Raw genomic sequence first — 13971 nt, 5'->3', positions numbered from 1 at the left:
GTGGGTAGAGTCCATGATAGGGGAGAGTGTACATGGGCTGTGGGAGGAGATTAAATGGGTGGGTAGAGTCCATGATAGGGGAGAGTGTACATGGGCTGTGGGAGGAGATTAAATGGGTGGGTAGAGCCCATGATAGGGGAGAGTGTACATGGACTCTGGGAGGAGATTAAATGGGTGGGTAGAGCCCATGATAGGGAGAGTGTACATGGGCTGTGGGAGGAGATTAAATGGGTGGGTGGAGCCCATGATAGTGTAGAGTGTACATGGGCTGTGGGAGGAGATTAAATGGGTGGGTAGAGTCCGTGATAGGGGAGAGTGTACATGGGCTGTGGGAGGAGATTAAATGGGTGGGTAGAGCCCATGATAGGGGAGAGTGTACATGGGCTGTGGGAGGAGATTAAATGGGTGGGTAGATGCCAGAAGCAAGTCTCTAAAACCAACCCAAAATGTTGCCAGGAAAATCAGATACAGAGAGCTTCTTACACTCGAGATCCAACTAGTTTCCCGACACATGTTGGCAGTGTACAAAGCTCTGCTGATGGAATGCAGCCTCTGAAAATAAGGCTGTGTGCCTAAATGCAGGAATGTTTGTCTCCTCCAAAGAGTGGTACAGTCTTTCCAGGGGATCCCTCCTCTAAGTTAATCCTTTTTCTGCTCTTCTTGTTTTTGTGTTCCCTCTCAGATAAACATGAATTAATAACACAATCGATACCATCAATGAGAGACTCAACCGCTCCAACCATATATTTCAGAATAAACAAAGAATGCAAAACTTCAAATGCAGACTTTCACTTGTCATCACGGGACACGGGCATGATGCTGAAAGTGCCAAGACCATGCTGGGCACAGAGTCGGAAGCTAGATACAAAGAGGGTGGAGAGAGGATGGGCAAAGAGGAGAAAGGGAAATTTGTCAGAGGACCTGGCACAGGGAGAAAAGGAAATCCAAATTCTGTTCTCTCAGACACTGGTCAATAAACAACCCAAATATCACACAAGTATCAAACGTAAAAAATTGGAAAAGAAGGTTGAAGAGGTGTTTCCTTTCACAGTTCATTTTAATGAAGACATTTCACTGGATAAATTCAAACAGAAATGTTCATAAGCTGGAAGAGTAGATTCTGAAGACAGTGTAAAATCTGCGGGGGGGGGAGGTGGTGAAGAGCACCACAGCACAATTAATATGCACTGCACGTTTTTTGTGATTTGATGGATTCTCCTATTTTGTCCCCTGTTGTCACTGGGTCACGGACGGGGCTATGGACGCAGGCATTCTCCTGGGACCAAGGTCATTACGCTCTGCCCTATTTTATTGTGTCCTTAGGTAGAGATGTCCGGCCTCCACCCGTGGCCTGATTCTTTCCTAGAGCCTTACTGCATAGTGGGAAACAAAGGGAGGGGAAAATCAAGCCTGTTCCCCTCCACTCCATGGCACCCATGTATTGATGCATTGTATTGGCTCCACCCTGCAAATAAATACTGCTCAAGGGAACAGTTCAGAATGGCAGCTAAAAACACACCAGAAATACTTATCGATACTACTTCATAATCCAGCATAGAAGGAAAATCAACATAGATGCACAAGACTGATTGATGACCAGTGCATCAGCGAAGTACATCATCTCGCCAGTATCCATCCACCTCCTTGAGATATAGTGCAGTGTCATGAGCAGTTTGTCCTGACAGAGGTGGGAGATTCAGGCTAGCTGAGCTGCTTAGGTCTAACGTCATTCCCCATTGATGGTCTCCTTCTCCGTCAAGTCCCAGCTATCACTCAAATGGTTCACAATCTCCCAACTTCCCGAAGAATCCATTTGATGCCTTCGAGAAACCCGACAAGAGACTCTGCATCAGTATCATGTGCCTAATCAAATAAATAACCGGAAATGGAGGGAGCTGTTAGTTCACACACACTGACGACAAAGGTACACTCATCTAACCTGTTGACAATCTGCATTATTTGGAGCTTGCCGGTGATAACTAGCTTTCTCCCCAGGTAACAGGTGCAGCAGACGGTTAAGAAGGCAAATGGTATGTTGGCCTTCATAGCAAGAAGGTTCGAGTACAGGAACAAGGATATCTTGCTGCAGTTGTACAGGGCCTTGGTGAGACCACATCTTGAGTATTGTGTGCAGTTTTGGTCGCCTTATCTGAGGAAGGATGTTCTTGCCATGGAGGGAGTTCAGCGAAGATTCACCAGGCTGATACCTGGGATGGCAGGAATGACATATGAGGAGAGATTAGGTCGATTGGGCTTATACTCGCTGGAGTTTAGAAGAATGAGAGGGGATCTCATTGAAACTTATAAAATTCTGACAGGACTGGACAGACTAGATGCAGGAAGGATGTTCCCGAAGGCTGGGGAGTCCAAAAGGAAGGAATCACTGTAATACAGAGAAATGATATTGGGTCAAAAGATCAGGATAATGAAACAGTTTGGGTGGAGGTAAGGAATAATAAGGGGAAAAAAACACTAGTGGGCGTAGTCTATAGGCCTCCGAACAGTGGCAACTCTGTTGGACGGAGTATCAATCAGGAAATAGTTGAGGCTTGTAATAAGGGAACATCTATAATTATGGGGGATTTTAACTATCATATTAATTGGACAAATCAAATTGGGCAGGGCTGCCTTGAGGATGAGTTAATTGAGTGTATTAGGGATGGATTTCTTGAGCAGTATGTAACTGAACCGGCCAGGGGGCAAGCAACCTTAGATCTGGTCCTGTGTAACGAGACAGGATTAATTAAAAATGTCCTAGTAAAGGATCCCCTTGGACATAACATGGTTGAATTCCATATTCAATTCGAGGGTGAGAAGGTTGGATCTCAAACAAGCGTGCTAAGCTTGAATAAAGGAGACGATGAAGGTATGAGAGCGGAATTGAGTAGAGTGGATTGGGAAAATAGATTAAAGGGTAAGACGATACATGATCAGTGGTGTACATTTAAGGAGTTATTTTACAACTTCCAAAAAAAATATATTCCACTGAGAAGAAAAGGGTGTAAAAGAAAAGACAGCCATCCGTGGCTAAGTAAAGAAATTAAGGATAGTATTCGACTAAAAACAAGGGCATATAAGGTAGCCAAATCTAGTGGGAGGATAGAGGATTGGGAAAACTTTAAAAGAGAGCAAAAAATGACAAAAAGATTAAGAAAGGGAAGATAGATTATGAAAGTAAATTAGCAAAAAATATAAAAACAGATAGTAAGAGTTTTTATAGTTATATAAAAAGAAAAAGGGTGGCTAAAGTAAATGTTGGTCCCTTAGAGGATGAGACCGGGAAATTAATGGTGGGAAATATGGAGATGGCAAAAACACTGAATGAATATTTTATATCACTCTTTACAGTAGAAGACACTAAGAATATCCCAACACTGGACAAACAGGGGGCTAAAGGGGGGGAGGAGCTAAACACGATAAAAATCACTAAGGAAGTGGTACTCGGTAAAATAATGGGACTCAAGCCGGATAAATCACCTGGACCTGATGGCTTACATCCTAGGGTCTTGAGGGAAGTGGCGGTAGGGATTGTGGATGCATTGGTAATAATTTTCCAAAACTCCCTGGACTCGGCAAAGGTCCCGGCAGACTGGAAAACTGCTAATGTAACACCCTTATTTAAAAAAGGCAGTAGACAGAAGGCTGGAAACTATAGACCTGTTAGCCTAACATCTGTGGCAGGTAAAATTTTGGAGTCCATTATTAAGGAGACAGTAACAGGACATTTGGATAATCATAATTTAATAAGACAAAGTCAGCATGGTTTTATGAAGGGGAAGTCATGTTTGACAAATTTGCTGGAGTTCTTTGAGGAAGTAACATATAGGGTGGATAAAGGGGAACCAGTGGACGTAGTGTATTTAGACTTCCAAAAGGCATTTGATAAGGTGCCACACAAAAGATTATTGCTTAAGATAAAAAATCACGGGATTGGGGGTAATATTCTGGCATGGATAGAGGATTGGCTATCTAACAGAAGGCAGAGAGTTGGGATAAATGGTTCATTCTCAGACTGGCAATCAGTAACTAGTGGTGTTCCGCAGGGGTCAGTGCTGGGTCCCCAACTCTTTACAATCTATATTAACGATTTGGAGGAGGGGACCGAGTGTAACATATCAAAGTTTGCAGATGATACTAAGATGGGAGGGAAAGTAGTGAGTGAGGAGGACATAAAAAACCTGCAAGGGGACATAGACAGGCTAAGTAAGTAGGCAGAGATTTGGCAGATGGAATACAATACTGGAAAGTGTGAGGTTATGCACTTTGGCAGGAAAAATCATCGAGCAAGTTATTATCTTAATGGCAAGAAACTGGAAAGTACTGCAGTACAAAGGGATCTGGGGGTCCTGGTGCACGAAACTCAAAAAGTTAGTATGCAGGTGCAGCAGGTGATCAAGAAGGCCAATGGAATGTTGGCTTTTATTGCTAGGGGGATAGAATATAAAAACAGGGAGGTATTGCTGCAGTTATACAAGGTATTGGTGAGACCGCACCTGGAATACTGCATACAGTTTTGGTGTCCATACTTAAGAAAAGACATACTTGCTCTCGAGGCAGGACAAAGAAGGTTCACTCGGTTAATCCCGGGGATGAGGGGGTGGACATATGAGGAGAGGTTGAGTAGATTGGGACTCTACTCATTGGAGTTCAGAAGAATGAGAGGCGATCTTATTGAAACATATAAGATTGTGAAGGGGCTTGATCGGGTGGATGCGGTGAGGATGTTTCCAATGATGGGTGAAACTAGAACTGGGGGCATAATCTTAGAATAAGGGGCTGCTCTTTCATAACTGAGATGAGGAGAAACATCTTCACTCACAGGGTAGTAGGTCTGTGGAATTTGCTGCCCCAGAAAGCTGTGGAAGCTACATCATTAAATAAATTTAAAACAGAAATAGACAGTTTCCTAGAAGTAAAGGGAATTAGGGGTTACGGGGAGCGGGCAGGAAATTGGACATGAATCTAGGTTCGGAATGGTCATGGCCCTGTGGGTGGCGGAGCGGGCCAGGGGCCGTGTAGCCTGGTTCTGCTCCTACTTCTTGTGTTCTAATTCTGTGTTAGTCCTTCAAGAGTAAATTGGGCCTGTTCCTGACTTGGGTGGAGATCACCTTTTACAGAAGGTAAGTACTGCAGGAAATACAGGGACAGAGTGATCTCCTGGACGAGTTTCGATCGCCTAGATGGGTCGGAGAGGAATTTCCCAGATTTTTTCTCCCAAATTGGCCACTGGTTTTTTTTATCTGGTTTTTCGCCTCTCCCGGGAGATCACATGGGTTCGGGTGGGATGGAGAGTGGAAGTAGATTTGAGGTTAGGATCAGATCAGCCATGATCTTATTGAATGGCGGAGCAGGCTCGAGGGGCCGACTGGCCTACTCCTGCTCCTATTTCTTATGTTCTGTTACTGGGGACATGGTTATAGAGGTCGGGAGTCCTGTTACTGGGGACATGGTTATAGGGGACGGGAGTCCTGTTACTGGGGACATGGTTATAGAGGACGGGAGTCCTGTTACTGGGGACATGGTTATAGAGGACGGGAGTCCTGTTACTGGGGACATGGTTATAGAGGACGGAAGTCCTGTTACTAGGGACATGGTTATAGAGGACGGGAGTCCTGTTATTTGGGACATGGTTATAGAGGAGGAGTGAACAGCCATTTAAAGTCAAGATTTAAAATCCCATCACGCCAGGGTGAATTCAGTGTCTGATAAATTGTGGGCAGGTAGCAGCAAATGCAACGAAGACCTTTGTTCAATTTGGGTTGCACCAGAATCATTCGGCTCCTTTTCTCACCAGATCCTTGATTTACACCTGACACAAGTCACAGGAGAGGTGAAAGTAGCTTCCGTCCACAGGCAGCTGTCGGACGAGTGAGCACCAAGGATCCCGAGCAGCGCTGAGAGGCCCGAGCAGCGCTGGGCTCAACAGAGGTCAAAAGGAGCAACAAAAAACGGAATTTGATGCGGACGCATCCATCAGTACACTAAATACCGCGCACAGGAAAAAACAACCAATTGTAACATCACTCCCCATTCATGAAAGACAATTAATACATGTTATATCACACTGCAAACATCACCTAGCCCGAGTCTGTACCCCTGGGTCAGTATCTACAGTCAGCCCCAGTCTGTACCCCTGGGTCAGTATCTACAGTCAGCCCCAGTCTGTACCCCTGGGTCAGTATCTACAGTCAGCCCCAGCCTGTACCCCTGGGTCAGTATCTACAGTCAGCTCCAGCCTGTACCCCTGGGTCAGTATCTACAGTCAGCCCGAGTCTGTACCCCTGGGTCAGTATCTACAGTCAGCTCCAGTCTGTACCCCTGGGTCAGTATCTACAGTCAGCCCCAGTCTGTACCCCTGGGTCAGTATCTACAGTCAGCCCCAGCCTGTACCCCTGGGTCAGTATCTACAGTCAGCTCCAGCCTGTACCCCTGGGTCAGTATCTACAGTCAGCCCCAGTCTGTACCCCTGGGTCAGTATCTACAGTCAGCCCCAGCCTGTACCCCTGGGTCAGTATCTACAGTCAGCCCCAGTCTGTACCCCTGGGTCAGTATCTACAGTCAGCCCCAGTCTGTACCCCTGGGTCAGTATCTACAGTCAGCTCCAGCCTGTACCCCTGGGTCAATATCTACAGTCAGCCCCAGTCTGTACCCCTGGGTCAGTATCTACAGTCAGCCCCAGCCTGTACCCCTGGGTCAGTATCTACAGTCAGCTCCAGCCTGTACCCCTGGGTCAGTATCTACAGTCAGCCCCAGTCTGTACCCCTGCGTCAGTATCTACAGTCAGCCCCAGCCTGTACCCCTGGGTCAGTATCTACAGTCAGCCCCAGTCTGTACCCCTGGGTCAGTATCTACAGTCAGCCCCAGCCTGTACCCCTGGGTCAGTATCTACAGTCAGCTCCAGTCTGTACCCTTGGGTCAGTATCTGCAGTCAGCCCCAGTCTGTACCCCTGCGTCAGTATCTACAGTCAGCCCCAGCCTGTACCCCTGGGTCAGTATCTACAGTCAGCCCCAGTCTGTACCCCTGGGTCAGTATCTACAGTCAGCTCCAGCCTGTACCCCTGGGTCAGTATCTACAGTCAGCCCCAGCCTGTACCCCTGTGTCAGTATCTACAGTCAGCCCCAGCCTGTACCCCTGGGTCAGTATCTACAGTCAGCTCCAGCCTGTACCCCTGGGTCAATATCTACAGTCAGCTCCAGCCTGTACCCCTGGGTCAGTATCTACAGTCAGCCCCAGTCTGTACCCCTGGGTCAATATCTACAGTCAGCCCCAGTCTGTACCCCTGGGTCAGTATCTACAGTCAGCTCCAGTCTGTACCCTTGGGTCAGTATCTACAGTCAGCCCCAGTCTGTACCCCTGGGTCAATATCTACAGTCAGCCCGAGTCTGTACCCCTGCGTCAGTATCTACAGTCAGCCCCAGTCTGTACCCCTGGGTCAGTATCTACAGTCAGCTCCAGCCTGTACCCCTGGGTCAGTATCTCCAGTCAGCCCCAGCCTGTACCCCTGCGTCAGTATCTACAGTCAGCCCCAGTCTGTACCCCTGGGTCAGTATCTACAGTCAGCTCCAGCCTGTACCCCTGGGTCAGTATCTCCAGTCAGCCCCAGCCTGTACCCCTGTGTCAGTATCTACAGTCAGCCCCAGCCTGTACCCCTGGGTCAAAATCTACAGTCAGAACAAGTATTTCTGATGTCAACATTGAGGCTCACTGTTTCCCCCTCAAACAAAACGTGACTCTCATCAATACCCTACTGTCACTCGAACCTACACTCTGCCTCGCCCACCGCCGGCCCCGCCCAACACCCGCCTCACACCCACAGTCGGCCTCACCCTCAATCAGTCGCTCTGAATCGGGCAGCTTCTTGAACAGTTTGTGAAAGTCTTCGTTCCGCTGTTTGTATGTGGGGCTCAACACCTGGAAGAAAGATACAATTTCTCCAGAGGAATATCTGGATCAAACACCGCTCTTCCTATCCAATCAACCTTATTACAAATACGTACACAGCTGTCAAGTCACTGAAAATGCAGGCTCTAAAATGGTTTCCATGCATCTTGCAAAATGAAGGAGACACACAGTTCAATCCTTCTCCTTTTTGGAAAACTAATGGAATATGTAACAGAAATCAAAGCAAACCTCAGACTTAGCATGACTGAGCGACGTTAATTTAAGCAGGATGGCAATTAAAAGAAATGAACATGCAACTGGAGTCATGAGAAGCGCGATCACAGCACATTAACTGCAGTGACCGTCTCTCAGCCCATCGGCCAGTTAGCGCACAAGATCCCACAAACAATATTCTGTTTTAGCGATGTTGATTGAGGGATAAATATTGGCCCCAGGACAACTGGACAACATCCTGTGCTTCTTCGAAATAGTGGCTGCGGGAACTTTTGCATCCACCTGAAATGGCAGGCGGGGCCCTCGTGTTAACGTCTCATCCGAAAGACTGCAACTCCGACAGTGCAGCACTCCCTCGGTGCAGCCCCTCCGACAGTGCGGCGCTCCCTCAGTGCTGCGCTCCCTCAGTACTGCCCCTCCGACAGTGCGGCGCTCCCTCAATACTGCCCCCCCTCAGTATTGCCCCTCCGACAGTGCGGCGCTCCCTCAGTACTGCCCCTCCAACAGTGCGGCACTCCCTCAGTACTGCCCATCCGACAGTGCGGCACTCCCTCAGTACTGCCCCTCCGACAGTGCGGCGCTCCCTCAGTACTGCGCTCCCTCAGTACTGCCCCTCCGACAGTGCGGCACTCCCTCAGTACTGCCCCCCCTCAGTACTGCCCCTCCGACAGTGCGGCGCTCCCTCAGTACTGCCCCTCCGACAGTGCGGCGCTCCCCCAGTACTGCCCCTCCAACAGTGCGGCTCTCCCTCAGTACTGCCCCTCCGACAGTGCGGCGCTCCCTCAGTGCTGCGCTCCCTCAGTACTGCCCCTCCGACAGTGCGGCGCTCCCTCAATACTGCCCCCCCTCAGTATTGCCCCTCCGACAGTGCGGCGCTCCCTCAGTACTGCCCCTCCAACAGTGCGGCACTCCCTCAGTACTGCCCATCCGACAGTGCGGCGCTCCCTCAGTATTGCCCCTCCGACAGTGCGGCGCTCCCTCAGTACTGCGCTCCCTCAGTACTGCCCCTCCGACAGTGCGGCACTCCCTCAGTACTGCCCCCCCTCAGTACTGCCCCTCCGACAGTGCGGCGCTCCCTCAGTTCTGCCCCTCCGACAGTGCGGCGCTCCCCCAGTACTGCCCCTCCAACAGTGCGGCTCTCCCTCAGTACTGCCCCTCCGACAGTGTGGCACTCCCTCAGTACTGAGCCTCCAACAGTGCGGCGCTCCCTCAGTACTGACCCTCCAACAGTGTGGCACTCCCTCAGTACTGCCCCTCCGACAGTGCGGCACTCCCTCAGTGCTGCCCCTCCGACAGTGCAGCGCTCCCTCAGTACTGCCCCTCCGACAGTGCAGTGCTCCCTCAGTACTGCCCCTCCGACAGTGCGCTGCTCCCTCAGTACTGCCTCTCCGACAGTGCAGCGCTCCCTCAGTACTGCCCCTCCGACAGTGCGGTGCTCCCTCAGTATTACCCCTCCGACAGTGCGGCACTCCCTCAGTACTGACCCTCCGACAGTGTGGCACTCCCTCAGTACCGCCCCTCCGACAGTGCGGCACTCCCTCAGTGCTGCCCCTCCATCAGTGCGGCGCTCCCTCAGTACTGCCCTTCCGACAGTGCGGTGCTCCCTCAATACTGCCCCTCCGACAGTGCAGCGCTCCCTCAGTGCTGCCCCTCCGACAGTGCGGTGCTCCCTCAGTGCTGCCCCTCCGACAGTGCGGTGCTCCCTCAGTACTGCCCCTCCGACAGTGCAGCGCTCCCTCAGTACTACCCCTCCGACAGTGCGGCGCTCCCTCAGTACTGCCCCTCCGACAGTGCGGTCCTCCCTCAGTACTGCCCCTCCGACAGTGCGGCGCTCCCTCAGTACTACCCCTCCGACCAGTACTGCACTTATTTACTCATCAATAAGTGATTAGCTGGGATCTACTCTTCTCTAATCAGATATATATAAGGAAAGTGGAATGGTGCCTGGGCGTAGAGCCCAGCACACACCTATCGGGCCTGGGATTGTATCCAGTCTAGACCAAGAAAATTGCCCCTATTTATTTGGTATCCAGGAATCCCAAGGGAAATGAGATCCAGAGATTTCAGTATGGCTCTTTTTAGGCAAAAGTTCGAAGGCTCTGCCATTTCCTTTGGCAAGGGCCTCCTTGACTTGGGCTCTGCTGTTCTTCCTTCTGGCCAGTGCCAGCTTTAGATTTCACCCTCTGACCCATCGGACAATCTCAGCTCAGGGGCTCCCCGGTTCTCGAGATTCCATGCAGATGACGTGATGGATTCTCTCAAATTTGAGACACATTGATGAGAACATATGTCCAGAAAGGACAAGAAAGAGATACTGGCGTGTCTTGCAGCAGCATTAGTTAATCCCACCGTGACACACAATTCCACAGCAATGGTTCTCGAACTGTAATTTAACAATAGCACAAACCAACGCAAGGCAACACAGACATAAAACACAGAATTAAAAATCAAGAATTGCACTTTATACTCACGTTGTACCAGCTCTGCATTTTCTGGAAGATAAAAGAAAAGAAAATATAAATCTGTGATTGATAAGTGTTTAAGGAAGAGGGGAAAGGTTTGGATTACAGAGCAAATAGCAGGAGCGGGGAAAAGATGGGATTATAGATCAAATAGCAGGAGAGGGGAAAGGATTGGAGTCAAAAGCACGTAAATGGTAAAAAAAGTGAACAACTTCCTCACAAACATTATTGAACACAATGTGAGAAATGGTGCAGATGTGTCACACACCATCCTGTCTATATATCGCCGATCCTTTATCGTCGCTGGGTCGAAATCCTGGAACTCCCTCCCTAACAGCACTGTGGGAGCACCTTCACCACACGGACTGCAGCGGTTCAAGGCGGCGGCACACCGCCACCTTCTCAAGGGGCAATTAGGGATGGGCAATAAATGCCGGCCTTGCCAGCGACACCTGCAACCCGGGTGTTAGATCAAGGTAATTTCAGTGGACCACACTGATCTGAGGTCAACACACCAAAATTAAAGTTTGCAAGTCCGGTGGTAATAAAGGGGGCGGGTACATCTGCTGCGGTATAAAGCCAGCCATTTTGAACATCCTTGTTAGTTGGATAAAGGAAGTCAAACAGTGTAAATCAAGTGATGCAATAAATCGACTATTTAAAACTTACCACCGGACTCGCAAACTTTAATTTTAGTGTGTTGACCTCAGATCAGTGTGGTCCACTGAAATTACCTTGATCTAACACCGGGAATTAATAAAAAATATCTGATTTACATAAGAAATATGAGCACAAGTTGGACATACGGCCCCTCGAGCCTGCTCCGCCATTCAATGAGATCACGGCTGATCATCGACCTCAACTCCACTTGGCCGCCCAATCCCCATATCCCTCGATTCCCCGAGAGTCCAACAATCTCTTGATCTCAGCCTTGAATATACTCAACGACTCAGCCTCCACAGCCCTCTGGGGCAGAGAATTCCAAAGATTCACCAAAGTCAAGAAATTTCTCAGCTCAGTCCTAAACAGCCGACCTCTTATCCCGAGACGATGACCCCTACTTCTAGACTGTCCAGCCAGGGGAAACAGCCTCTCGGCATCTACCCTGTCAAGCCGTATAATCATTTTATATGTTTCAATGAGATCACCTCTCATTCTTCTAAACTCCAGAGAGTATCGGTCCAATCTACTCAATCTCTCCTCATAGGACAGTCCTCTCATCCCAGGAATCAGTCTAGTAGCCTCTTACTGTGTGTCCTGGATATACTTAGTACTTGTTAAGGTGCCTTCTACCTCTGCTAGGTAAAGATTACAACGAGAGAGGACAAAGAGAATCTTCTCCTGACTAATCAACAAGAATTTAAGAGATGCTGAGAGAATCTGCCGAGAGATGTGCCAAGCACCTTCTATAGCTGGTATTCCTTTTGGACTTCTGAGGGAGCTATTATTTGCTGCAAAGGACAATGTATTCAGAGTCTGAGACAGCTTTCCTGCCCAGTGCCGAGAGTAGGTGGTAAATACGCTGGCTTCTTACCCGCGAGTTCTTGCTGTTGCGCCCGGGAGTGGAGTGGCTGTACTGGTTGCCACAGGACAACCTTTCTGAGGAGCTATCTGAACCCTTCTCCAGCACACTTTCCCCGTCCGTGGCCTTCGGGCAGAGCGGCAGCCGCTTGCGTAGCGCCGGCGAGCTGGTAGGAGTGCTCCTTGCGGAGTTACTGGCAGTGCAGCTGTGGAGAGAATGGGAACAGTTAACGGAGCTGGATTGCAGGAGGCAGAGCAACACACCAATATCCAAGAACCTCAGTCTCTCTGCACTCTCTGCACTCCTGTCCCAAACGGCAGATTCTTCCCTCTCCACCAGCCCCCCGCCATCAACCTCTCCCTCTCTCCCCACCCCCATCAACCTCTCCCTCTCTCCCCACCCCCATCAACCTCTCCCTCTCTCCCCCCCACCCCATCAACCTCTCCCTCTCTCCCCCCAATCAACCTCTCCCTCTCTCCCCCCCCCATCAACCTCTCCCTCTCTCCCCCCCCCATCAACCTCTCCCTCTCTCCCCACCCCCATCAACCTCTCCCTCTCTCCCCACCCCCATCAACCTCTCCCTCTCTCCCCCCCCACCCCCATCAACCTCTCCCTCTCTCCGCCCCCCCATCAACCTCTCCCTCTCTCCCCCCCCATCAACCTCTCCCTCTCTCCCCACCCCCATCAACCTCTCCCTCTCTCCCCCCCATCAACCTCTCCCTCTCTCCCCCCCACCCCCATCAACCTCTCCCTCTCTCCCCCCCACCCCCATCAACCTCTCCCTCTCTCCACCCCCATCAACCTCTCCCTCTCTCCCCCCCACCCCCCATCAACCTCTCCCTCTCTCCCCCCATCAACCTCTCCCTCTCTCACCCCCACCCCCCATCAACCTCTCCCTCTCTCCCCCCCACCCCCATCAAACTCTCCCTCCTCCCTCTCTCCCCCCCATCAACCTCTCCCTCCTCCCTCTCTCCCCCCCCATCAACCTCTCCCTCTCTCCCCTCCCCGCCCATCAACCTCTCCCTCTCCCCCCCGCCCCCATCAACCTCTCCCTCTCTCCCCCCCATCAACCTCTCCCTCTCTCCCCCCCACCCCCATCAACCTCTCCCTCTCTCCCCCCCACCCCCATCAACCTCTCCCTCCTCCCTCTCTCCCCCCATCAACCTCTCCCTCCTCCCTCTCTCCCCCCATCAACCTCTCCCTCTCTCCCCCCCATCAACCTCTCCCTCTCTCCCCTCCCCGCCCATCAACCTCTCCCTCTCCCCCCCCACCCCACATCAACCTTTCCCTCTCTCCCCCCCATCAACCTCTCCCTCTCTCCCCCCCACCCCCACCAACCTCTCCCTCTCTCCCCCCCACCCCCATCAACCTCTCCCTCCTCCCTCTCTCCCCCCCATCAACCTCTCCCTCCTCCCTCTCTCCCCACCCCCATCAACCTCTCCCTCTCTCCCCCCCACCCCCCATCAACCTCTCCCTCTCTCCCCACCCCCATCAACCTTTCCCTCTCTCCCCACCCCCTTCAACCTCTCCCTCTCTCCCCACCCCCATCAACCTCTCCCTCTCTCCCCCCCGCCCCCATCAACCTCTCCCTCCTCCCTCTCTCACCCCCCCATCAACCTCTCCCTCTCTCCCCTCCCCATCAACCTCTCCCTCTCTCCCCACCCCCATCAACCTCTCCCTCTCCCCCCCCCCATCAACCTCTCCCACTCTCCCCACCCCATCAACCTCTCCCTCTCTCCCCTCCCCATCAACCTCTCCCTCTCTCCCCTCCCCGCCCATCAACCTCTCCCTCTCCCTCCCTCCCCCCATCAACCTCTCCCTCTCTTCCACCCCCATCAACCTCTCCCACTCTCCCCACCCACATCAACCTC

The 13971-nt window shown here is 51.2% G+C and overlaps 1 protein-coding gene across 1 annotated transcript; it reads right to left on the bottom strand.

Annotated features, from left to right (window-relative positions):
- Positions 1–1038: 1038 nt before the first annotated feature.
- Positions 1039–12478, bottom strand: LOC147108970 (protein Aster-B-like). The gene is made up of 4 exons (XM_086004158.1): positions 12113–12478; positions 10588–10608; positions 7828–7912; positions 1039–1863 (listed from the first exon to the last, which is right to left on the bottom strand). The coding sequence occupies exons 1-4, from the start codon at positions 12476–12478 to the stop codon at positions 1856–1858; spliced, it is 480 nt and encodes a 159-aa protein (XP_085860284.1). The 3' UTR covers positions 1039–1855.
- Positions 12479–13971: the final 1493 nt, after the last annotated feature.

The sequence above is a fragment of the Somniosus microcephalus genome, chromosome 12 (genome assembly GCF_052327205.1).
Source record: "Somniosus microcephalus isolate GS21.2 chromosome 12, FLI_Smic_1.0, whole genome shotgun sequence".
Classification (NCBI taxonomy): Eukaryota; Metazoa; Chordata; class Chondrichthyes; order Squaliformes; family Somniosidae; genus Somniosus; species Somniosus microcephalus.
Note: the sequence above shows the minus strand (reverse complement) of the source record. Positions and strands in the feature narration are given on the sequence as shown.